Source organism: Dama dama, chromosome 15, assembly GCF_033118175.1.
Source record: "Dama dama isolate Ldn47 chromosome 15, ASM3311817v1, whole genome shotgun sequence".
NCBI classification, from domain to species: Eukaryota; Metazoa; Chordata; class Mammalia; order Artiodactyla; family Cervidae; genus Dama; species Dama dama.
The window spans coordinates 30,137,679-30,165,304 of NC_083695.1; the positions used below are offsets into that span (position 1 = coordinate 30,137,679).

Below are 27,626 nucleotides of genomic sequence, written 5' to 3' on the forward strand. Positions count from 1 at the left end.
TTGGAGGCCCTGCATATTTAAAATAGAAATCACATTTCAGGTGAATTATTTTAAAGGTTAACTACACTTGAAAGATGAGCTTTATTAAGAATGTCAAACATAGCCAGGATTTTAAAACATAGTACATAATGCTGTGGTTATATCCCAGCTTTCCACCCATGTCTTGCAAAGCCTTTGTTATAACGGGCCATAACTGATATTCTTTATGGCCTTTGGAACTAGCTGGCTGTCAAATACAAAATACCTCTTCACGTGGACGCTTGTCTGGGGGGCTTCCTCATCGTCTTTATGGAGAAAGCGGGATACCCGCTGGAGCAGCCATTTGATTTCCGGGTGAAAGGCGTGACCAGCATTTCAGCTGATACTCATAAGGTGAGTGAGGAAAGAGACCACATGTTAATCAAAGTTGACAGTTGATGGCTGTGACAAGGTAAAGTGATATGACGGGATATAGAGCTGCAGGTGACGAGCAGTAGTGAAAAGGAACCTATTATCTTTGTGTCGTGTGGCTAAGAGAATTTCTGTATCCAGTGGCTATACGTAACCAGGATGTACTAGTGTGGTGGCTCTTACACAAAGGTTCCTGGACCCTTAAGAGTTTAGGGGTTGGGAAAGAGGTAAGGTTGATACCAGAATTTCTAAGAGGAGGTATATTAATGTTGCAGCCCCCATGCTCCTGGGGCTCCTGCACTTGAGTGACTGGAATTTATCAACAGAAGAGGCCTCCCGGAAAAGCGATGAACTTACGAGCTCAGGAATATTCGGCTTGTGATGTTTGAAATGTCCATGCCTGCTATCCCCAGTGACCTGAGGCAAAGTCTACATAAGAGAGCCCCATGCCCTTTTCTTACCATCTGTCCTTGTGTGGCGCAGGGAGTAAAACGAGTTCCATCTTAGCTTCAGTGAGAGTTAACTAGGAGGGCACATTAGTCAAGTGCATAGTTTATTTTAAAGCTGGATTAAGGAGCTTCTAGATTTTGAGCACCATGGTATTCTGAGGAGGAAAGTATACTAAGCAAAAAAGATGGAAAGTAAGTCAAATCATGATTTTAGTTGCTCCAAGTGACCTGAATTTCTTTCTTTCCTGGCTTCCAGTGGAAATTTACTTTTGTTTCCATCCTGACATACGGCCCTGAGGTCCTGTTTTAAATAAGGAAAACTACATGGTGAATGAGAGAGGAGGCAAACCTATTAAAACTAGATAAGAGATTGTTTTTCCTAGGCCTCAGATTCCTCAGTCCTAAAATAGAGAATTTGAAACCCCATCCCTTTGGTTTCCTCTATTCTAAAGTTCTAAGTTGGAAATCCTAATCTGAGATGAAACTGTCAGAGACACTGGCAGGTGAAGGGGAAATGCCTAGAGTTCTGGGGCGGGGCTGCCATGTGAACCACTCACTCACCTGTCTGCTTCTCCCTGCAGTATGGCTATGCCCCCAAGGGCTCTTCAGTGGTCTTATACTCTGACAAGAAGTACAGGCGCTATCAGTTCTTCGTTGCCACAGACTGGCAGGGCGGCATCTACGCTTCCCCAACCATTGCGGGCTCACGGCCTGGTGGCATTAGCGCAGCCTGTTGGGCCTCCTTGATGTACTTCGGTGAGAACGGCTACGTTGAAGCTACCAAACAGATCATCAAAACCACTCGCTTCCTCAAGTCAGAGTACGTGTGCAAGATTGGCATTCTGCCTTGTCTCTTGTGTTGTATGCACATAGGCACAAGGCATCTGCCTGACCAAGCACCACAGCTCCAGCACCTGTCGTCCCCTGAAGCTTAGGAGTGTGGTGCCGGCCGAGGAGCATAAGCTCCCTTCCTGTGCTGTGCCTTGGGGTCACAGCCAGGCTTCCTCTGGAGGCCATTGTGTCTCCAAGGATGTCTTACCAGCTGGCGGCTCTTAGCAAGTGCTTAATGGTTAAGACAGTAGTTTTCAAGCTTGAGGCTGAATCCTAATCACCTGGAGGGCTTGTTAAAATGCAGATCACCAGGCCCCACTCCTAGTATTCTGACGCAGTAGGTCTGGAACAGGAATGTGAGGATTTGCATTTCTGAAAATGCCCAGTAGACACTAATGCTGCAGGTCTAAGAATCACACTTGTAGAATCACTAGAATAAGAAAAGAATTGGAAGGGGTGGGGGAAGAAGGGGTGCTGAAATCTGGGTTGTTAAGGCAAAATCATGCTGCATGCTTTGTCTAATGTCTCTTTTTCATGTGTTACCTGCTTGGTTCTCTGTGTTAACGAGGTTGGGGAGGTCTCTTCAGGATCTTGAGGTTGAATGAAAGCGGCCACTAGGCCTGGCTCATTAGACCAAGGCCTGTATGTGGTCCTGATACACCCATCTGCTGAGAACTGGTGTACCATCTCCTGCTTCAGGGATTACATGGATGACTTTTTAAGGAGAGATGGAGGGATCGTTTTTCTAGGATTAAAAAAAAGTTCATTGCTTATTCCTCAGATACTCCTGTCGGGGGGGTGGGGGTGATACATAATTTAGGAGTCAAAGGTATTAGATCTAGAGGGGTTTGGGCCTTTAAATGTTTGTAATATTTAGGAACTACTGATCTTAGTCTAGCTACCTTATTAGGAAACTTAAGTCCCCAAAGCTTAGATTGTTATAAGGGTGACATGAGATGATGGCCAGAAGAATGTGACTGAATTTCCTTTCTCTTCTCTTTAAGACTAGAAAATATCAAAGGCATCTTTGTCTTTGGGAATCCTCAGTTGTCAGTCATCGCTCTGGGCTCTCGTGATTTTGATATCTATCGACTATTCAACCTGATGAATGCCAAGGGCTGGAACTTGAATCAGTTGCAGTTCCCACCCAGGTGAGCTTGAAGATGCTTCCTTTGGTCTATGGCTGCTGAAGAACTTGGGCAGCAAGGTGACCTCAAGGAGAGACGGGGACTGCTAGAGCCCAGCACTTTGATGGCAGCTGTAGTATCTGTAGGTCGTTTGTCTTGCCATTAGGAGTTACTCAGTTTCAAGAATAAGACTGTTAGCTTTAAACTGTGGCAAATGAGGTGGCAGCCTCTTGAGACAGTAAGATTGTTACCCCCAGCCCTGCTCTGGGCTCTGTTCTCTCTTTCCTCTGATTACCTGAGTAACAGTGAGCTTAGAACCTTCCAGAGGGCCTCTAATCAAGGGCCTGATACTGTCACCTTTCATATGCATTTCTAATCTTCCATGATGCCTTTAAATAAGCACTCTGCTCCAAGAGTAGGTCTCTCAGCGTCCTCCATGCAGCCCCATTTTTTCACGTGTTGGTGCCACTGCCAGTCCCAACTGGACTCCGTGTTCTCTTCACAGTCTTTGTACACAGTCTCCCTCCAAAGGGAGGCAAGAGTTTCTCTGCCCTGGAGTCCTTCAAGACCCCAGCCATATGGCCCTGTCACCATGAGGTTTACCACCTAAGATAAACGTGTCGTCCTGTGGTTGAAGGAACAGCAGTGGACGGTTTGAGGGGAGGGGTGGCACAGAACACCCTGCTGTATTCGACTTACCAGGGTCGTTCTTGATCATGCTCAGGGCATGATACCCTTATGCCAGCCTACAGTCAACAGTCTGGGTATTTGAGAGCCCTGATGCCTAGGACTGGGAGCAACTTGACTATGCTTGTCATGAATAACAACATGAATAAGCAACCAGTAAATTCCTGCATTTGGAGCTGCTTGATTTCAGAATGTTTTTCCCTCTTTTTCCCAGATTCATCTCACTTTGTCTTTCTTTTCCCGTAGCCTTCATTTCTGCATCACACTGGTACACACCCGCAAGCGGGTAGCCATACAGTTCCTTAAGGATATCCGGGAATCCGTCACTCAAATCATGAAGAATCCAAAAGCAAAGACCACAGGAATGGTAGGGACACTTGCGGTTTTTTCTTCCTGTGGAAGCGTAGGTGTTGGTGGTGGGTTTGAAAGAATCAGATGACCTCTAGTCTGTTCCTGCCTCTGCCCCTTATCCACAAACCTCGTTCTTTATTAATCAGAACTGATGATCTCTGCTTACCCATTCCCAGGGATTTTTGGTCTCAAATAAGGTATCTATAGATAAAATAATAGAGAGTGTTAACATGAAGGTAGGCACTGGTAGTGTTCCTTTGAAAAGAAAATCTTTACACAGGAAAGGAAGGCACTAAGCCAGTTTCCTCTGAAATTTTCTACACCAGATCCCACAGGCTAGTTCTTTAGGCAGAAACATAGACTGGCAAATGCCTGTGACAAACATCTTATGCCAGCTATCTTTCTGGTGGAACTGCACCTGGGCTGGGAGTGGGAAGATGGCGGGGAGGAGTGCATGACCACAGCTTTCTATTTCCTTCAAACCCCTCATCACTGATGACATTCTTTGACTGGATTTCTAGGGTGCGATCTATGGCATGGCCCAGGCTACCGTCGACAGGAACCTGGTGGCGGAGTTGTCCTCCGTCTTCTTGGACAGCCTTTTCAGTACAGACACTGTAACTCAGGGCAGCCAAATGAATGGCTCTCCGAAACCCCGCTGAGCTTAGACCCTCTGTAACCCCGAGGGACGTCTGGCCTTCAGAAGGTTCTCGGGGTGTGGGACAGGCCACGTGGTTTCAGCATTTGGTCTTGCTCCGTCGAGCACGACACAGACCACGAGACAGCTTGATCCTCAGGATTCTCATCCTTTGGTGGTTTTTAACGTGAAGACCTCAAAGTACCCCATGACGTAATTATTTTGTCCTTGTTCTAAATGTTCCCCTGGGAATTGTTTTAACCATTTTCTTCTCTAACCTCTCTTGCTGTCAACTTCATTTAATCACCGTGTGGCATCTCTGGCCTGTCCTGACTCCTTAGGGAAGCTGGGCTCCAGTTTATGATAGGAAAAGGTGTACTTTGTTAGCTCAGGCAGTGGGCTAGTCAGACAGGAATCCTGTTCTGTACCTGGTGTTCCCCTAGGTGGGGGTGAGGTCTGCTCAAGCAGGAGGCTTTCCCAGCCCTAGTGTGCTGTCTTTGAAGGACACAGGTTGGCCAGCCACCATTCTGCTCTGCAGGGCCAGCAGGGTCAGGCAAATCTGCTCAGTCCTCCAAGGCAGGTCTGGAGTGGTTGATGGTCCCTGTCTGTGCTTGCAGTCCCCATGTGGTACTTGGTTGCCATCATCTTCCATTTCCAGTGGTTTGTTCCTATTTCCATGGAGTAGGAAGAGAATGGTGTGGGTTCCAGAGATGTTAGGACCTTCTGGCCCTGGTGCTGCCTCTTGGAGCTGGCAGTGTCAGAGCACACCTGAGCCCTCTCCTGGGACCCTGAAGATGGGAACCAGGCCTTTTTCTAGACTTCCCTGAGTATCAGTGTAGGATGAGCACCCAGACTCCAGGGTGTGTCACCAGAGTTAGCAGCAGTCCTCCCCACCCTGCTGCTCTAGCCATCATGGCACATTTGTTTTTTGTTTGCCTGAAGGAACAGCTCAAAGCACCTTCACAAGTTGCCTTGACTTACCCAAGGAGGGTATGAGAGAGCCCCCAAGGCAAGGAAAATCTCTGTTAGTGTGTTCTTCCTGCCTCTTCCCCCTTCATTCAACTCCCAAAGGTACGACGGCAGTCAAGCCTCAGGTACTGGATGCTCCTTGGCCCTGGCTAGGATCAGAGGAACTTTCTGGAATAGGGAGACATCAAGTGTCACTTGAGGCCTAGGGCCTGGGATTCCTTTGTGAAGACTTGTTGCTCAGGGTGGCGCAGGAACAGGACCCAGCCCTGCGCCCACTTCCTACCCTCTGCCCCCCACACAGGGCCCTAATCTCGGTTGAGCCACTGTCCTACCCACACGACAACACACGATGTGCCTTCTTTCTCAGCAGTGAGCAGTGACGGGCTACTCCTGACCCAGGCCCGGAGGGAACTGGATCAGTCTTTGAGTTTTTTACCTGGGTAGGGGTAAGTTGGGAGACACTTTTCTCTGTCCCACCACCCTTCTCAGGGACTCCTGAATCCCCGGCCTCCTCAGGCTGGTGTCCTCTAGCCTTCTTCACTGGGAGAGCTGGCCCGGAGAGCCACGGCTTCCCCCAGACTCCCTGGCACATTCGTCTGAGTGTTCTTTAGCGCTGTACTTCCTCCACAATAACTGACTGGCTGGCTGCGTCATTGCAGGGCTGGTGTGTGGTTTCATTCTGTCCTTGTGGGCTCCAGGAATGTGGGTATGTTTGTGTTAGAAGCAGAGATCCTTTGGATAGGGGAGTCACATTCCCCCCCGGTTAATGAACTGATGGGCACTTCCTGAGAGAGAAACTGTGTGAACCATCCCTGGATCTCCAGTGCATTCATCATGTTGGAGGAATTCCAGGGACCCAGAACCACTCAGCAGGCACCACTGTGGTTTGTCAGCTGCTAAAAACGAAGAAGCACAAACCTGCAGAGTGTCCTGTTGCTTCCTGTGTCTCCCCAGGACCTTCTTCTGTGGGCTATGGTGTTTTCAAAGGGACCTGCTGTCGCCACTTTACTATCATGAGTGTTAGACTTAACACTTGTGGGCTTTCTGTTCTGTACCTACCTGTGTGCGTAAGTAGCATCTAGTCTGCAGAGGTAGATGGAATGTCTTCATGATATCATGTTGCTTGCAGATGTCTCATTGGCCTCTGCAAAAACTGTACTCTTGTTTCTGGATTAGAGTTAAGTAGTTGCATGAATATACTGCCATGTCACTTTTAATATGACCAGTTTTATACTTGGAAAATGGTACTTGCCTCTTTTAGATCTTTTCTGTCTTTAACCTCCCCCCTTTCCATCTCAAGGCTCCCTTCCTAATTGTAGCAATAATCTCTTAAGAAGCAACTAAGTAATAAAATGTCCCAAATCTTAATCATTGTGGATGGATGACTGCATTCATTTGTTTATTTAGGCATACAGGGGAGATACCTGCTGGGCTGGTGGTTGCTGTAAACTGGCTGAGGTGAGAAAGGGCTCCTTTGTGGTGAGGTGGTTGTGCATGTCTCTGATACTAGAACCAGGTCACAGCCGTGGACAAGTGGCAGCTCTGCTCAGTTCCAAGCACTATGCTTGGAGTAGTGCTACACCACCAGGAGTGGTGGTCACACTTGTTTAAAGGGAAGTCGGGAACTCACATCTCGAGTTCCTCAGAGCAGTGTCCTGCCGTATGTTTTCAGTTGTCATCATCCGTATCTGCACACATCTTAATGATGGACTGGACTGTCTCGGGTGGTCCCCAGCTAGCTGGGCCGTGCGGTTCCATCTTACGAAAGGACACTGATTTCAAACCCTGCATTTGGTTTGGGAGCTGACAGAACCCTTCAGATATCTGCAGAGGTAACCACTGGGCCTCTTGCTCCATTATGAACAGGAAGTGAGAAGTCTTTCTGAAGGATTATTTGGATTAGTTCTGTCCATCAGGTACCCTAGCTTTGCATTCTGGCTCTCAGCCCACTTGTACTTTGCCAGAATCAAGCCAAGGAATGCCACCTTTGCTATATAGTTTTCTGCTGAATGACTTGGTTCCTTGAGGACCTACTTGTTATGGGGTAAACTCTAGAGAAAGAAGGCCCAGGATATGATTAGAGGGAGGCATGGTACACCCAAGAGGTGGTGTTTTGATGCTTCTACCTGCTCCTTACAGCTCTGAGCTCCTTTGCCTTCTCTGTGGGTCTTAATAGCAACAACCTGCTTTTAGCTAGATCCAGTAGTGACAGAAGTAATGACAGAGGCCTGACTTGGTAGCCACCAGCTACAGCCTGTAAAAAATCAGGTGTTTGAGAGCCTTGTGAATTGTCTGTTGTAATAGCCTTACTTTATTTGTGCTTGCTTTTTTTTCATAATCTCTCCTTAACATCCTCTTTTATAATTTTAATTATTTGCATTAATTTTAGAATAAACATATTTATTTCTTAAAAGTGTTTATGTCTCTGTACCACATAAAAGTGCTTCATATAACTGTAGTGCCCTCCAGGTTCGTGTTTTTCAGCCTTTGATGCACGAGAGTAAGCAGAGACAGGAAGGTGACGTAACTCCTCATACCTCCATGACTAGTGACTTGTGCCCTGATCCATAGTCATCAGGTCAAAGCACGTTTAGAAGAGTTCAAGTCAGAAGTGATGTAGGACCACTGTCTGCACTTCGTTGGTTTGATAATAGCACTCTGCTGAATACCCAAGAGCTCACTGAACAAATCAAAGAGGAAATAAAAAATAGAAACAAGTGAATGAAAACATGATGACCCAAAGCCAATGGGACACAGCAAAAGCAGTTCTAAGAGGGAAGCTTATAGCAATTCAGTCTCATCTCAAGAAACAAGAAAAATCTCAAACAGTATAACCTTATACCTAAAGGAACCAGAGAACTGCAACAACAGAGTTAGAAGGAATCATAAAGATCCAGCAGAAATAAACAAAGTAGATACAAAGAAAACAGTTGCAAAGATCAGTAAAAGTTGGTTCTCTGAGAAGATAAACAAAATTGATAAACCTTTAGCCAGAATCAAGGAAAAAAGGGATGGCAAATAAGCACATGAAAAGTTGCTCAACATCACTTAATAGAGAAATCAAAACTACAATGAGGTATCACCTCACACCAGTCAGAATGGCCATAATCCATAATCCAAAATCTACAAGCCTTAAATTGCTGGAGAGGACATGGAGAAAAGAACCCCCTGACACTGTTGGTGGGAATGGAAACTGATAGAGCCATTATGGAGATTCCTTAACTAGGAATAAATCTACCACATGACCCAGCACTTACACTTCTGGGTATATATCCTGAGAAAGCCACAATTCTAAGACACATGTACCCTAATGTTCACTGCAGCACTATTTACAATAGCCAGGGCATGGAAGCAATGAAGATGTGGTACATATATACAATGGAATATTACTCAGCCACAAAAAAGAACAAATTTGAGTCAGTTCTACTGAGGTGGATGAACCTAGCTCCTGTTTATATAGAGTGAAGTAAGAAAGAGAAAAATATATATATATATATTAATACACATATATGGAATCTAGAAAAAAATGGTTTTGATGAACCTATTTGCAGGAAGGAATGGAGATGTACACAAAGAAAATGGACATATGGACACAGTGGGGAAGGAGAGGGTAGGATGAATTTGAGAAAGTAATATCAACATATATATACCATCATGTGTAAAACAGATAACTGGGGGAAGTTGCTGTATAACACAGCTCAGCCTGGTGCTCTGTGATGACCTAGATGGATGGGATGAGGGGAGAGAGACCCAAGAGGAAGGGGATTCATGTATAATTATGGCTGACTCACACTGTTGTGGAGAAGGCAATGGCACCCCGCTCCAGTACTGTCGCCTGGAAAATCCCACGGAGGGAGGAGCCTGGTAGGCTACAGTCCATGGGGTCGAGAAGAGCCGGACACGACTGAATGACTTCACTTTCACTTTTCAGTTTCATATATTGGAAAAGGAAATGGCAGCCCAGTCCAGTGTTCTTGCCTGGAGAATCCCAGGGACGGAGGAGCCTGGTGGGCTGCCGACTGTGGGGTCGCACAGAGTCGGACACGACTGAGGTGACTTGGCAGCAGCAGCAGCCACAGCACACTGTTGTATGGCAGAAACCAATACAATACTGTAAAGCAATTTTTATCCAGCTAAAATTTTCTTTTTAAAAAGGGAGAGGACTCAAATCAATAAAATTAGAAATAAATTACAGCTAACACTGCAGAAGTACAGAGGATCATAAGAGACTACTACTACTGTAAGCAATTATATGACAATAAAACGGACCACCTGGTCTTCAACCTGGACAACAAATTCTTGGAAAGGCACAACTTCCCAAAACTCAACCAGAAAGAATTAAAATATATAGAGAAACCAATCACAAGTGATGAAATTGAATCTGCAGTGAAAAATCTTCCAGCAAACACAAGTCCAGGACCAGACAGATGGCTTCACAGGTGAATTCTATCAAACATTCAGAGAACCTATCCTCCTCAAACTCTTCCAAAAAACTGCAGAGAGAGGAACACTCCCAAACACACTATGAGGCCACCATCACAGATAGCAAAACCAAATATATCACACACAAAACAGAAAATTACAGACCATTTTCACTGGTGAACATAGATGCAAAACTCCTCAAAATGGTAGCAAACAGAATCCAACAATACATTTAAATGATCATACATCAAGTGGGATTTATCCCAGGGATGAAAGGATTCTTCAACATATACAAAATCAATGTGATACACTATACTAACAAATATAAGAGTAAAAACCACACAATCACCTCAATAGATACAAAAAAAGGCTTTTGACAAAATTCAATACCCATTGACGATTACAAAAAATAAGCTCCAGAAAAGGGCATACAGAGAACCTATCTCAATATAATAAAGGCCATATATGACAGACCCACAGCAAACATCATTCTCAATGGTGAAAAACTGAAAGCATTTCCTTTTAAAAGGTCAGGAACAAGACAAAGATGTCCATTGTCACCACTATTATTCAACCTAATTTTAGAAGTCCCAGCCATGGTAATCAAGGAAAAAAAAGTCAGAAAAGAAGTAAAGCTGTCACTGTTTGCAGATGACATGATACTATTTATATACAAAATCCTACAGATGCCACCAGAAAACTACTAGAGCTCATCAATGAGTTTGGTAAAGTTGCAGGATACAAAATTCACCGAAATCTCCTGTATTCCTATACACTGCTCCTGCTGCTAAGTCACATCAGTCGTGTCTGACTCTGTGCGACCCCATAGACAGCAGCCCACCAGGCTCCGCTGTCCCTGGGATTCTCCAGGCAAGAACACTGCAGTGGGTTGCCATTTCCTTCAGTGCATGAAAGTGAAAAGTGAAAGTGAAGTTGCTCAGTCATGTCTGACTCTTAGCCACCTCATGGACTGCAGCCTACCAGGCTCCTCTGTCTATGGGATTTTCCAGGCAAGAGTACTGGGGTGGGGTGCCATTGCCTTCTCTGTCCTACACTAACAACAAACAAAAGATCAGAAAAAAATTAAGGAAACACTCCCATCTGCCATCACAACAAAAAGAATGAAATACCTAGGAATAAACCTACCCAAGGAGGCAAAAAAACCTGTACTCAGAAAACTAAAAAACTGATGAAAGATGACACAAACAGATGGAGAGATACAACCATGTTCTTGAATGGGAAGACTCAATATTGTGAAAATGCCTATACCACCCAAAGCAATCTACACATTCAATACAACCCTATCAAATTACCAACAGCATTTTTCACAGAATGAGAACAAAAAATTTTACAGTTTGTATGGAAACACAAAATATCCCAAATAGCCAAAGCAATCTTGAGAAAGAAAAACAGAGGAATCAGGCTCCCTGACCAGACTACTACAAAGCTACAGGAACCAAGACAGTATTGTATTGGCACAAATACCATACAGATCAGTATGAAATACAGATCAATGGTACAGGACAGATAAACCCATGTATCATGGTCATCTAATCCATGATAAAGGAGGAAAGAACATACAACAGAGAAAAGACCATCTTTTCTGTAAGTGGTACTGGGAAAACTGGACAGCTATATGTAAAACAAAATAGAACACTACCTAACACCATACACAAAAATAAAGTCAAAATGGATTGAAGACCTAAATGTAAGACCAGACACTATAAAGTGTCAGAGGACGTTTAACAGGAGGATTCCTGTGTGCTGTTTTCTGTCTCTCATAAATCCTCTTTTCCTTATCAGTTCCTGGTAACAGGAACGAGTGGAACAACACCCTGCTCCCAGGACTGAGGTCATAGGATGACACACATGCATGGATTTCCTTCAGTAAACATTCTCCTTACAACAAAACTGCTTAGTCACGACCCTCTTTCTTGATATATGGATTGTCTTCTGACCATATGACCATTGTTAATTCCTTGTTCCCTTGATAATGGTTGCTGTACGTTTGGTTTTCTGATCTTTATCAATGTCGAAAGAAATTCCTTGTACAACAGCCTATATATACTCACAAAAAGATCATTAAAGCACCCTTACTCCACCAGAGACTTGGGTCCCCGTGTCTCTCTCTCTCTCTCTCTCTCTCTCTCTCTCTCTTTCCTTCCAATTAATTCTCTGGAGCATGGAAACCTGCCAAGCTCACTCTCCTGCCTGGGCTTTCAAGACCTCTTCGAGAGGGCGTCCTGTGCCTCCGTGAGTGATACAAGCCCTGTCTTAGGGCTTTATTGGTTCTCTGCATAACCCAGGGAATATTAGCTTCTTTCTCTTTCACTTTCTTATCGTTGACTCTGGACCACCAAGTTCTGGTCCAATAAAGTTCTTACAGGAAAATACAGGAAAAATACTCTGATATAAACCAATCACTTTTTTGGATCCACCTCCCAGAGTAATGAAAATAAAAACAAAAACAAATGGGACCTAATTAAACTCCAAAGTTGTTGCACAGCAAGACAAAATGACAGCCCTCAGAATGGAAGAACATATTTGCAAATGAAGCAGTAAAGGATTAATCTCCAAAATACACAAGAAGCTCATGCAGCTCAATATCAAAAAAACAACCCAATTAAAAAAAAAGGATAAAGACCTAAACAGACATTTCTCCAAAGAAGACATACAGATGGCCAAGAGGCACATGAAAAGACGCTCAACACATCACTAATTAGAGAAATACAAATCAAAATTATAATGAGGTACCATCTCATGCCAATCAGAATGGCCATGATCAAAAAAAATACACAAGTAGTAAGTGCTGGAGAGGGTGTGGAGAAAAGGGAACCCTCTTGCACTGTTGGTGGGAATGTAAATTGAGCAGCCACTATGGAGAATTAATACGTAGGTTCCTTAGCAAATTAAAAATAGAACTACTCTATGACCCAGCAATCCCACTAGTGGGTATATAACCTGAGAAAACCATAATGTAAAAAGACACATGTACCTCAGTGTTCACTGCAGCACTATCTACTATAGCCAGGACATGGAAGCAACCTAAATGTCCATCCTAAATATCCATGAATGGATAAAAAAGATATGGTACATATATACAATGGAATATTACTCAGCCATAAAAAGGAAAGAAATTGGATCATTTGTAGAGATGTGAATGGACGTAGAGTCTGTCACACAGAAAAAAGTCAGAGAAAAACAAATATACATTAATGCATGTATGTGGAATCTAAAAAAATGGTACAGATGAACCTAGTTTCAGGGCAGGGATAGAGATGCAGACAGAAAAGACGTGTGGACATGAGAGAAAAGGGAGAGGGTGGGATGAATTGGGAGACTAGGTTTGACATAAATACACTACCATGTGTAAAACTTACATGCAGTGTACATCATGTGAAATGCCAGGCTGGATGAAGCACAGGCTGGAGTCAAGATTGCTGGGAGAAATATCAATAACCTCAGATATGCAGATTACACCACCCTTATGGCAGAAAGTGAAGAAGAACTAAAGAGCCTCTTGATGAAAGTGAAAGAGGAGAGTAAAAAGCTGACTTAAAACTCAGCATTCAAAAAACAAAGATCATGGCATCTGGTCCCATCACTTCAAGGCAAACAGATGGGGAAACAATAGAAACAGTAACAGACTTTATTTTCTTGGGTTTAATATCACTGCAGATGGTGACTGCAGCCATGAAATTAAAAGATGCTTGCTCCTTGGAAGAAAAGTTATGACAAACTTACACAGCATATTAAAAAATAAAGACAGTACTTTGCTGGCAAAGGTCTGTCTAGTCAAAGCAATGGTTTTTCCAGTAGTCATGTCTAGATGTGAGAGTTGGACGATAAAGAAAGCTGAGCACCGAAGAATTGATGCTTGAACTGTGGTGTTAGAGAAGACTCTTAAGAGTCCCTTGGAGTGCAAGGAGATCAAACCAGTTAATCCTAAAGGAAATCAGTCCTGAATATTCATTGGAAGGACAGATGCTAAAGCTCCAATACTTTGGCCACCTGATGTGAAGAACTGACTCATTTGAAAAGACCCTGACAGTGTGAAAGATTGAAGGCAGGAGGAGAAGAGGGTTGGCATCACCGACATGATGGACATGAGTTTGAGTAAGCTCCGGGAGTTGGTGATAGACAAGGAAACCTGGCATGCCGCAGTCCATGGGGTCGCAAAGAGTTGGACACGACTGAGCAACTGAACTGATGTATAAAACAGAGTGGGATCCTGTGGTGTTAGCCAGGGAGTTCAGCTTGGTGCTCTGTGATGGGTTAGATGGGGTTGGGGAGGTGGAAGAGAGGCTCATGAGGGAGGAGTTGTATGTATACATATAGCTGATTCCCTTTGCTATACAGTAGAAACTAACACAACATTATAAATAAATTATATTCCAATAAAAAATAGGCATCAGAGAGATAGATCAAGAGACAGATAGATATTTGATAGATATTCTGATATTCTATCAAACAATGATATGGAGTTCACCTTCTCCCATAAATACATCAAAAATACATCTACATGTGGCATAATTCTCACAGATTACCTACTGAATGCTGGCAGAAAATCTCATACAACAAAGTTGCAGGAAAGATCACCATGTAACTGGGTAGGATGAAACAGGAAATAAATAAGAACCAGGATGGAACTGTCAGGGGAGTGTAATCTCGGTTCTGTCTCATCTCAACAAAGTTTGAAGTGACGGACGTTAAAGCCCTTGGCACGTCACAGCTCTCAGACAGTGTTATAGCTCCCTCAGTTTTATTTAGAAAATAAAGAAAATACATCCTAGAGGTGTGAGGGCATGCCGATCCAAAAGATGAAGGGAGAGAGACACACAGAGTGCATGCGTGGGAGAGAAAGGACCCCCCCCGCCCCAAGCCATTTGGCTCCTCTTTTTATGTTTTTTTCCTCCCCCTGGGCTTGCTCTATGTAAACTGGGCTAGCCAGGAGTGCTGTTTGTCCCACCTGAGATCCTCACTCTGGTCCTCGGACCTTCCTTTGTTTTATTTTCACAGGCTTTCCCCTTCCTTGTCTTTTAGCTACCGCCATTCTGGACTCCTGTTTCCTATTCTAACTACCTAACAGAACCTTCACCCCTTGGAGGGAGCTGTGAAAGAGGAAAGGTTCCCTCACCCTGGGCACCCCCTTCATCAGCTGGGTGATGAGCCAGGACAGGGAGCTTCAGAAACTCAGAGGCGTGTGCAGCAGTTGGCTTGCTGCAGGCAGAAGAGAGACCAGCACACTTGGTCCTGGCCACCTTGCTGCATTCTGCAGCCCAAGATACATATCTCCTGGAGTGTGTGGGGACTGGTGCTGAAAACCTGGGCTTCCACAGACAGACCTGGGGAGAGGACTGAGGCTGGGTGCACAGAGAGCCCGAAGAGGCTGGAGTGTGGTCCAGGCTGCAATGGGACGTGTGCAGGACAGAGTCCAGGTCGTCACAGAAGCCCCACTGTTAATGTGCACACCACAGGAGTGGTGGGGTCCTGCCATAGCAGCCGCATTCTGTGAAGTGCTTAGAGTGGGCATGGCACTACCTCTACGAGTGTGCAAGTGCTGGTGGGTTGCCCACATGCGGAGGCAGGGCTGAAATCTCAGCCATGTGACTTAAGTAGATTTACACTGCTTGCAGGTGGCTTTGTAACCTCACTGCCTCTGGGGCCCCTGAGCAGGTATCTAGTGTTCCTACAGCTAATGTGGGTCCAGCATTAATAGCTGCAGGCTCAGTGGGCCCCACATGTGTGGCTGCAGGGCCAGGGCCTGATCTAACTAGCTCCCATGATGGGTCCAGGTGTGTGACCACCACAGTGCCCTTAAGTGACTCTGGAGAATCTGCATTAGTGGCTTTGTGAGCACAGGGCCTCAGGTACATCTTGCAGGTTGCTTGCATTCTCACAGCTGACATGGGGCTGAGGGCAGTTCCAACAATATTGTACTGTGTGGGCCTGCACAACACCTGGCAGGGAATGCCATGGAGCACCTCCCACTGGACAGCTCCTTGGAGGAGTACTCAGTGGCTCTTCTTTTGGCGGGAGAACTCCAGTCCCACCTACCTCACATCACAGCTCAGAAATGGATCTGGGGCTTTTACTCCAACAACTGGGGAGGGGACTCACCCCTGAGAGGGCGGTAACAACCACAGAGGCAAGAGAAGGCCCTGCTGAAGATGCAGTACAGGGTCTGGTCACCATAATACCAATCACACCACCTACCAAGGGGATGTCGTTCAGCACACATTGAGAAATATGTGGCAGGCATCCATACTAAAGACAGTCCTCGCACCAGAAATATTAGGACTGAGGCTACATAGGGACACTCCCACATAGAAGTAGCCCTTCAACACCACAGTAGATAAATTTCTCTTCATATCAGAGTCGGAGAATTTTAAGTGAAATGAAAAAGCAGAGGAACTACTCCCATTATTGACTGGGGGATTTTTGCAGAAACAAATACCTTTGGCCAGGTATGTGTTATGTAAGTGAACACTGAAACATCTCCAGTCAATAATGATCAGGCACCAAAAGACATTAATACATCTCTGGTCAATAATGTGTTAAAATAACAAGAAAATTCCCTGAAAGAACAATAAAACAGAACGCTCTGGTCCACTAGACTCTGAGTTCAAGAAGGAGGTAATAAAAAAGACTGAAGGAATTAAGAAAGGCTATTGATCAAAATACAAATCAGTGTAAAAGAACCTAGAAACCATAAAGAGGAGCCAATTATAAAACTCATTTTCCAAGATGAAAGTCAAGATAAAGACAACAAATAGCAAACTAAATAATGCATAAGAATGAATAAGTGATCTGGAAGATAGAATAATGCAAATCACCCAATCAGAACAACAGATAGAAAAAATTTTTAAAGAATATATGAGACCTATGGGATAGTATAAAGCATGTCAATCTATGCACAACAGGAATCCTAGTAGAAGGGAAAAGGCAAAGGGGGATTTAAAAAATGTACTGAAGAAATTCTGGCTGAAAACTTCCCAATCCTAAAGAAACAGATATCCAGGTAGAGGAAATGTGGATGGTCCAAAATAAGATAAAGAGACCTACACCAAGATGTATTATAATTTAAATGGCAAAAGTTAAAGAGACCATTCTAAAGTCAGCAAGAGAAAGAGTTAATTACAAGGCAACCACCATAAGGCTACAGCTGAGTTCAAAACAGAAACACTGCAGACCAGAGGTGAGTGCAGGAAAAACCTGAAACCTAGGATATTCTAAGCAGCAAGATCATCATTTAGAATGGAAAGAGAAAGAAAGAATGTGTCAGAGAAGAATAAAAGAATACAGTAAAACTAAAACTTACACTAAAGTATTGAAAGATACTAAAGTAGAATCTATAGGAAAGAGAAAACACAATTGGAAAGTAAATCACTTAAATAAACCAGTACAGAAATTAAAAAAATAATCAAAAGTTTTTCTGTATGTCATGATAATTTCAAGGAACAAGAAAAGCATAAAAGAGGACACCAAAATCTTAAAATGTGGAGGAAGAAAGACAATGTAGATTATTTTTCAGAATATGCTTGAGCCTATATGACTGCCAGTTAAAAGCAAGTAGATAGAATAATGGGTTAACATACTTAAAAACAGGGTAGCCACAAAACAAAAACATAAAATATACACACACACACAAAAAAAAAAAAAACAAGAGCATAATACAAAAAAGAACCATCAAATCACAAAAAAGAAAAAGAGGACTTCCCTGGTGGTAAGTGGATAAGAATCCATCTGCCAATGCAGGGACAACGGGTTTGATCCCTGGTCAGAGGAAGATTCCACATGCTCTGGAGCAACTAAAGCTCATGTGTCACAACTACTGAGCCCACACTCTAGAGCCTGGGAACCTCAACTACTGAACACACACATACTCTAGAGTCTGCAAGCTGCAATTACTGAGCCCGCATGCTACAACCACTGAAGCCCATGTGCCTAAAGCCTGTGCTCTGCAACAAGAGAAACCGCCACAATGTGAAGCCCCTGCTCCGCAATGAAGACTAGCCCCCGCTCGCTGCAACTAGAGAAAGTTCACACAGCAACAAAGGTCCACACAACCAAAAACACATAATTTTAAGAAAAGGAACAAAGAAGAAATGAGAAATCAATGGGGAAATAAGGTTTAAAATGACAATAAAGATGTCTTTCAGTAATTACCTTAAATGTCAGTAGACTAAATGCTCCTATCAAAAGACATAGACTGGCAGACTGGATAATAAAACAAGAGCCAACAGTATGCTGGCTACCTTAGACCCACTTCAGGGCAAAGGACATGCGGATTGAAATTGAGGGGATGGAAAACAATATTTCTTGCAAATGGAAATGACAATAATGCGGGAGGGGGGATCAACACTCATATCAAACAACACAGACTTAAAAACCAAGGACATAAAGAAACACACACACAATATAATGATAAAAGGATCAATAGAAGTGGATACTACATTCATTAACACATTGCACCTATTATAAGAGGACTTAACTACGTAAAACAAATACTAACAGACATAAAGGGAGAAACTGATAAGAATATAATAACAGTAAGAAATTTGTACACCCTACTGACATTAATAGACAGTCCTCTAGACCAAAAATCAGTAAGGCACAAGAGATCATAAATGACACAATAGAACAGTTAAATTGATATTTTTAGGATATTACGTGGAAAAAGCTAGAATACACATTCTATTCAACTGCACATAGAGCACTGTCTAAGATAAGCCACATATTAGATCACAAAAGAAGCCTAAATGAATTAAAAAGGATAGAAATTATTTGAAGAATCTTTTCTGACCCAGTGGCATGAAACCAGAACTCAACTACAGAGACACAAAAGAGAAGAAAAGGCTTACATGGAGACTATACAACATGCTACTAAGAAACCAATGGGTGAATGATGACATCAAAGAGGGAATTTTTAAAAATTGTGAGACAGACAACAAAGAAAAATCAACGTGGGCTTCCCTGGTGGTTCAGCGGTAAAGAATCCACCTGCAAATGCCGGAGACAAAGGTTTAATTCCTGGCTGGGAAGATCCCACAGGTTGGAGAGCGACTAATCCTGTGCACCACAACTACTGAGCCTGTGCTCCAGAGCCCAGGATGGCAACTGCTAAAGCCTGCACCTCCTAAAGTCCGTGCTCTGCAACAAGAGAAGCCACTGCAATGAGAAGCCTGTGCACTGCAGTTACAGAATTCTTCCCACTTGCTGCAACTAGAGAAAAGCCCATGCAGCAGTGAAGATGCAGCAGAGTAAAAAAAAAAAAAGTCAACCATGCCAAATCTCTGGGCTGATGCAAAAGCAGTCCTAAGAAGGAAGTACAGTCTTCCTAAAATACAAGTCTCCCTAAAAAATACAAGTCTCCCTAAAATAAAATAAATATAACTCTTCCTAAAAAATGAGAAAAATCTCAAATAAACAACCTAACCTACTACCTAAGAAAATTAGAAAAAAAACAGGTAAAGGTAATGAAATAAACAATAAAGATCAGAGAGAAAATAAAACAAGATGAAACAATAATTAAAGATTTCAAAACAACTAAGAGCTGTTTTTCTCAAAGAGTAGTAAACAAAATCAACAAACCTGGGCAGGACACAAAGAAGAATAAACAGAAAACCTAAATTAAAAAATTAAGATATGAAAGAGGAGATATAACAACTGATATTGGAAAAATACCAAAAAACCCCCACAAGCCTGTGAACTGCACATATCCCAAATCCCCCAGAACTGCACTACCTAGAAGAAATGAGAAAGTTTGTAGAAAAGAACATTCCACCATAATTCATCAGAAACAAACTGATTATATATTTATAAATAAATATATAACTAAAACAAACTGATCACAAAAAGTGACAAATGATAATTTTTAAAAAATATACCACAAACAAAAAACCAATCTAAGATGGCTTCACTGGGAAATTACAAGAAACATACAAAGAACTTACATGGATCCTTCTGAAACTCTTAAAAGACTGAAGAGGATGAACACAGAGAAGTCATTTGGTGAAGGGAAAGTTACCCCAATATAAAAAAACAGAGAAAAACACTAGCAAAAAGAAATTAAAGGTAAATATCCCTATGGAATGTAAGTGGAATAATTCTCAACAGAATATTAGCAAAAAGAAACCAACAACACAGAAGAAAGATGAAATACCAAGTTAAAGTTGGATTTACCCCAGGCTTTTAAGGATGGCTGGACAACAACAAATCAACAACCCAGAACACCAAACACAGGAAAGGGGGAAAAAACAACAATACATAAATCACTTCATAGATGCAGAAAAGCATTTAATAAGATTCAACATACATTCACCATAAAAACTCTGTCCTAGGTAGGTATGGAGGGAACATATCTCAACATAATATAAGCCACTTACAACCAACATACAGCCAGCATAATTCTCAATGGTGACAAACTGATAGTCATCCCACTAAAATCTGAAACAAGTCAAGGATGCCCACTCACATCCCTTCTATTCAACATGGGATTAGAAGTCCTACTGAAAACAATCAGACAAGAAACAGAAAGAAAAGGTCTCCAGATGGAAGCAAAGATGTATGATTTTCATGGTATGGAGAGGACGTGATACTATACACAGAATACCTAAGGATCCACACATCAGCTACTAGCACTGATACACAGGTTCAGCAAGGCAGCAGGATACAAGACTGACAAACAGAAATCTATTGCATTTTTTCATGTTAAAAAAAAAAAGGTAAAGCAAACACAAAATTCCATTTAAAACCATATCAAAAAACAATATGCATAAAAATAAACCTGACCAAGGAGGTGAGAGAATTTTATGTAGAAAACAATAAAACAGTGATAAAGGCAAATGAAGACTCAAAGAAGTGGACAGCTACTGCTGTTCATGATCTTGGAATGAAGTATTAGGGTTATTTAAAGGGCTCTACTACCCAAAGCAAACTACAGATTTCAAGCCATCCCCATCAGAGTATCTGTGACATTTTTCAACAGAACTAGAACAAAGAATCCTAATACATATATGGAAACATAAAAGACCCAGAACTACCAAAGCAACCCTGTGCAAAATAGAACAAAGCTGCCCAGACTTCAAACAACACCACCAAGTTAAAATAGCATGGAACTGGCACTAAGAACAAAGCCATATGGATCAAGGAAACAGTACAGAGACACCAGAGATAAACTCAGACATGTATGGTCAATTAATCTTCAACACAGAAGGCAAGAATATACATAAGAGAAAAGTCCCTTCAACAAGTGTTCTTGGGGAAGCTGGACATCCACATGTTGGAACACTCATTCATACAACACACAAAAATAAACTCAAGGTTGCTTAATGACTTAAATACAAGGCATGACATCAAAAGACTGCTGAAGAGAATATCAGGCAAAACATTTTCTGACATAAATCCTAGTAATGTTTTTCTTAGGTCGGTCTTCCAAGGCAATAGAAACAAAATCAAAACTAAACAAAGAGGACCTCATCACACTTATCATCTTTTACATGGCACAGGGCACCATAAACAAGATCAAAACACAACCTACAGACTGGGAAAATAAATATATACAAACAGGGTGACCAACAACGTCTTTGTTTCCAAATTATAACAACAGCTCAAACAATTCAGTATCAAAAGTACAAACAACCCAACTTTAAAATTGGGCATGGAATTGCCTGGTGGTCTAGTGGTTGGGAGTTCGCCTTCCAATGCAGTGGACACAGGTTGGACCCTTGTCCAGGAATATCCTCATGCCACAGAGCAATTAAGTCAGTGCACCAGTACTGCAGCTTGTGCATGTTCTATAGAGTCCAATGTGCAGGAAACACTGAGCCTGTATGCTACAACAATTGAAGTTTGCACACCTAGAGCCTGTGCTCTGCAACAAGAAACAACTGCAATGAGAAGTCTCAACACCACAATGAAGAGCAGCCCCTCTTCACTGCAGCTAGTGAAAGCCCATGCAGAGCAATGAAGGCCTGGTGCAGCCAAATTAAAAGCTGAATCAATGAATGGATGAATAAATGAATACATAAAATTGGGCAGAAAACTTCAGCAGACAGTTCTCCAGGAATATATACCCATGGGTAATAGACACCCTTAATTATTAGAAATGTTCAAGTTAAAATTCAAATGAGTTGTCATATCACACTGGTCAGAAAGCCATCATCAAAAGGGCTACAGTAATAAATGTGGGAGAGGATATGGATAAAAAGGAACTCCCTTACTCTCCGGTGGCCATGAATATTGGTGTAGTCACTCTGGAGAGCAGTATGGAGGTTCCTTAAAAACTTAAGATAGAGCTACCATATGAGCAGCAGTCACACTCCTGGGCTTATACCAGGAGAAAACTAATTCCAGAAGACACATTTCATCCCAAGGGTCACAGCAGCATTGTTTACGATAGCTAAGACATGTAAGCCACCTAAGTGTCCATCCACAAATGAATACATAAACAAGATGTACTCTCTACAGATATACAGATATCTCTATATAGAAACACTGAAATACTACTCAGCCATCAAAAGAGGATGACATAATGGCATTTGTAGCAACGTGGAGGGAACGAGATGATATAATGAAATGAAGTCAAAGACAAATATATGGTATCACTTATATGAGGAATCTGAAATATAATACCAATGAATAAGAAACAGACTCACACACATAGAAACCAACATGGATACCACAGCTGAAAGGGTGGCAGAGGGATAAACTAGGAGTTTGGAATAAGCATATTCAGACTACTGTACACAATACAGAGGGGATTTCCCTGGGGGTCCAGTGGTTGGGAGTCAGCCTTCCAATGCAGGGGATGTGGTTTCGCTCTCTGGTTGGGGAAGTACCATCCCACATGCTGCAGGGCAACTAAGCCCACGTGCTCTAGAGCCCACATGCCACAACTAGAGAAAGCATCAACAAAGACCCCAATGGGCCACAACTAACATGCAATCCAGCTAAATAAATATTTTTAAAAATATGTAACACAGACAAAGTCCTCTCATATAGCAGAGGGGACTATATTCAATGTCTTATAGGAACCATAATCTTAAACAATATGACAAAAAACAGGTATTGTTGCTGTTCAATCACTCAGTTGTGTCTGACTCTTTGTGATCCCATGGACTGCAGCACACCAGCCTTCCCTGTCCTTCACTATTTCCTGGAGTTTGCTCAAACTCATGTCCAAAGTCAGTGATGCCACCCAACCATCTCATCCTCTGTTGCTCCCTTCTCCTCCTGCCCTCATTCTTTCCCAGAATCAGGGTCCTTTCCAATGAGTCAGCTTTTCACATCACGTGGCCAAAGTATTGGCGCTTTAGCATCAGTCCTTCCAATAAATATTCAGGGTTCATTTCCTTTAGGATTGACTGGCTTGATCTCCTTGCTGTCCAAGGGACTCTCAAGAGTCTTCTCCAACACCACAATTCAAAAGCATCAATTTTTCAGTGCTCAGTCTTATTTATGGTACAACTCTCATATCCATGCAGGACTACAGGAAGAACCATAGCTCTGACTATATGGACCTTTGTTGGCAACGTGATGTCTCTGCTTTTTAATATGCTGTCTAGATCTGTCATAACTTTTCTTCCAAGGGGCAAATGTCTTTTAATTTCATGGCTGCAGTCATCATCTGCAGTGATTTTGGAGCCCAAGAAAATAGTCTGCCACTGTTTCCATTTTTTCCCCCATCTATTGGCCATGAAGTGATGGGACCAGATGCCATGATCTTTGTTTTTTGAAATGTTGAGTTTTAAGCCAGATTTTCCACTCTCCCTTTTCACTTTCATCAAGAGGCTCTTTAGTTCCTCTTCACTTTCTGCCATTAGAGTGGTGTCATCTGCATATCTGAGGTAATTGATATTTCTCCTGGCAATCTCAATTCCACCTTGAGCTCCACTCAGCCTGGCATACTGCATGATGTACTCTGCGTAAAGTTAAATAAGCAGGGTGACAACATACAGCCTTGACATACTCCTTTCCCAATTTGGAACCAGTCCATTGATTGTTCCTTTTCTGGTTCTAACTGTTGCTTCTTGACCTGTATACAGGTTTCTCAAGAAACAGGTAAGATGGTCACATATTCCCATCTCTTTAAGAATTTTCCACAGTTTGTTGTGATCCACACAGTCAAAGGCTTTAGCGTAGTCAATGAAGCAGAAGTAAATGTTTTTCTGGAATTCCGTTGATTTTTATATGATCCATTGAATGTTGGCAATTTGATTTCTGGTTCCTCTGCCTTTTCTAAATCCAGTTTATACATCTGGAAGTTCTCAGTTCGTGTACTAGTTGAAACCTCTACTGTGCTATAAGTCACTTTAGTCATGTCCAACTCTGCAACCCTGTGAACCACAGCCCACCAGGATCCTTTGTCCATGGGATTCTCCAGGCAAGAATACTGGAGTGGGCCGACATTTCTTTCTCCAGTGGATCGTCCCAACCCAGGGATTGAACCCATGTCTCTTATGTCCCCTCACTGGCAGGTGAGTTCCACTAGTGCCACATGAGAAGCCCCCACTGTGGAAGCCTAGCTTGAAGGGCTTTGAGGATTACCTTGCTAGCATGTGAAATGAGTGCAACTGTGTGGTAGTTTGACCATTCTTTGGCACTGGAATCAAAACTGACCTTTTTCAGTCCTGTGGCCACTGCTGAGTTTTCCAAATTTGTTGGCATACTGAGTGTAGCACTTTAACAGCATCATCTTTTAGGATTTGAAACAGCTCGTCTGGAATTCCATCACCTCCACTAGCTTTATTCATAGTAATGCTTCCTAATGCCCACTTGCCTTCACACTCCATGATGTGTGGCTCTAGGTGAGTGATCACACTATCACAGTATCCAGGTAATTAAGATCTTTTTTGTATAGTTCCTCTGTGTGTTCTTGCCACCTCTTCTTAATATGTTTACTGAGTTCACGTCTCATATATGTTTACTGAGTCCCTCGTCTATAAACCAGGAACTATCAAAACACTGTAAATTAATGATACTAAAATAAAAAAATATGGGGGATCATATACCATGGTCAAGTTGGATTCATCTCAAGTTCACAGGGATGCTTCAAAAATGAAAATTAATTAACGTGACCCAGCACATCAGCAAAGGAAAGAGACAAAAAAAAAAAAAAAAAACAAAAAAAAAAAACCCACATGATCATCTCCATAGACACAGGGAAAGTATTTCATACAATTCAACATCCATTCATCATAAACGTTCTTCCCAAAATGGGTATGGAGGGAACATATCTCAACATAATAAAAGCTACACAGGACCAACCCACAGCAAACATAATAGTCAACAGTGACACGCTGATAGCATTCCTGCTAAAATGTGGAAGAAAAAAGGGACTACTTGCACCCCTTCTATTCAACATGGGACTGGAAGTCCTACCTACAACAATCAGACAAGAACCAGAAATGAAAGGCATCCAGACTGGAAGCAATAGGTATGACTGTCATGGAATGCAGATAACATGATACTATACTGACAATCCCCTAAAGATGCCACACATCAACTCCAGGTACTGGTAAACAAATTCAGGAAGGTAGCTGGATGCAAGATTGCCATTCAGAAATCAGTTGCATTTCTTCACTCTAACAACAGAATATCAGAAAGGGAAAATAATGCAAAGAAAGCAAAGCAAACCCATTTAAAATCATATTGAAAAACAAAATATGTAAAATAAACCTGACCTAGGAGGTGACAGTTGTATGATGACAACTAAAACACACTGACAAAGGCAACTGAAGATGATTCAAAGAAGTGGACAGCTACCCCATTCTCCTGGAATGGAAATATTAGTATTATTTAAAAGCGCTCCTAACCAAATCAAACTACAGATTTTATGCCATCCCTATCAAAGTATCCATGGCATTTTTCACACAACTAGAACAAATAATCCTAACACCTATATGGGATCACAAAAGACAAAAGACCTAGAATTACCAAAGCAATCTTGTGCAAAAAAACAAAGGTGCCCAGACTTCGGACAATTCTGCCAAGCTACAGTAAACAAACAGCATGAAACTGGCACAAAAACAGACCAATCAAGGCAACAAGACAGTGACACCAGAATTAAACTCACATGCCTATGGTCAATTAATCTTTGACACAGGAGGCAAGAATATATTAGAAAAGACAGTCCTTTCAGCAAGTGGTATTGGGGAAGCTGGACATCCATATGTCTATCAATGAAGTTAGAACACTCCTTCATACCACACACAAAAATAAACTCAAGTTTGCTTAATGACTTCAATATAAGGCATGATACCCAAGACTGCTAGAAGAGAATATTAGGCAAAACATTTTCTGACATAACTCCTAGTGTTTTTCTTAGGTCGGTCTTCCAAGGCAATAGAAACAAAATCAAAACTAAACAAAGGGGACCTCATCAAACTTATCATCTTTTACATGGCACCGGGCACCATAAACAAGATCAAAACACATCCTACAGACTAAGAAAAATATATATGCAAACAAGGTGTGTGTGTGTATAAATACACACACACACATATCTGCATGTATATGTGTGTATATGTATATATATATATATATATATATATATGCAAACAGACAATTCAATATCAAAAGTACACACAGTCCAACTATAAAAATTGGGCATGGAATTGCCTGGTGGTCCAGTGGCTGGGAGTTCACTTCCCAATGCAATGGACACAGGTTTGACCCTTGTCCAGGAAGATCCCTCATGCCACAGAGCAACTAAGCAGGCACCCCACAACTACTTCAGTCCACTCATGCTCTATAGAGCTACACGCTGCAAATACTGAGGCTGTATGCCACAACAACTGAAGCTCACACACCTAGAGCCTGTGCTCTGCAACAAGAGAAACCACCACAATGAGAAGCTGTAACACTGCAACGAAGAGCAGCCCCTGCTCGCCACAACTGGAGAAAGCCCATGCATAGCAATGAAGACATGGGGCAGCCCAAAATAAAAAATGATCAATGAATGGAGGAATAGTAAGTAAAAATAAATTTAAATAAATTTAAAAAACTACACAACCTCAACAGACAGTTGTCCAAGGAAGATATACCTGTGGGTAATAGACAAGTGAAAAGATGGACAACATCCCTAATTATTAGAGAAGTTCAATTTAAAACTCCAATGAGTTGTCACCTTGCACTGGTCAGAAGGTCATCATCAAAAAGGCTACATATTATGAATGCAAGAGAGGGTGTGGAGAAAAAGGAACCTGCTTTACCCTTTAGTGGCCGTGAAAAGGCACGGTCACCCTGGAGAAGAGTATGGAGGTTCCTTCAAAAACTAAACACAGAGCTACCATATGACTAACAGTCACATTCTGGGCTTATTTCTGAAGAAAACTCTTAATTCCAAAAAATATGAGCAGCCCAAGGGTCATAGGAACACTGTTTAAAATAGCCAAGACATGGAAGCCACCTAAATGTCCATTAACAGATGAATGAATAAACAAGATGTACTCTGTACAGATATATAGATATCTCCATATAAACACACTGAAATGCTACTCAGCCATCAAAAAAGAATGACATAATGGTATCTGCAGCAATGTGGAGGGGCAGAGAGATGATCTTATGAAGTGAAGTCAGAGAAAGACAAATATTCTATGGTATCACTTATATGAAGAATCTGAAATACGATACCAATGAATTTATTTGTAAACGAGAAACAGACTCACACACATAGAAACTAAACTCTTGGATACCACAGAGGAAAGGGTGGGGGAGGGATAAATTGGGAGTTTGGAATTAGCAGATTCAGACTACTAC

The 27,626-nt window shown here is 42.2% G+C and overlaps 1 protein-coding gene across 4 annotated transcripts in view; it reads left to right on the forward strand.

Moving 5' to 3' along the window:
* SGPL1 (sphingosine-1-phosphate lyase 1) overlaps nt 1-7,854 on the forward strand; it is a 56,732-nt gene extending 48,878 nt beyond the window's left edge. For all 4 annotated transcript variants that reach the window (XM_061161734.1, XM_061161733.1, XM_061161735.1 and 1 more), the window contains 5 exons: nt 223-372; nt 1,421-1,659; nt 2,675-2,821; nt 3,731-3,851; nt 4,357-7,854. In XM_061161734.1, coding sequence (XP_061017717.1) covers nt 223-372; nt 1,421-1,659; nt 2,675-2,821; nt 3,731-3,851; nt 4,357-4,497 — 798 coding nt within the window. In that variant the 3' untranslated portion in view covers nt 4,498-7,854. The remainder of the gene's footprint in view (nt 1-222; nt 373-1,420; nt 1,660-2,674; nt 2,822-3,730; nt 3,852-4,356) is intronic.
* Nucleotides 7,855-27,626: the final 19,772 nt, after the last annotated feature.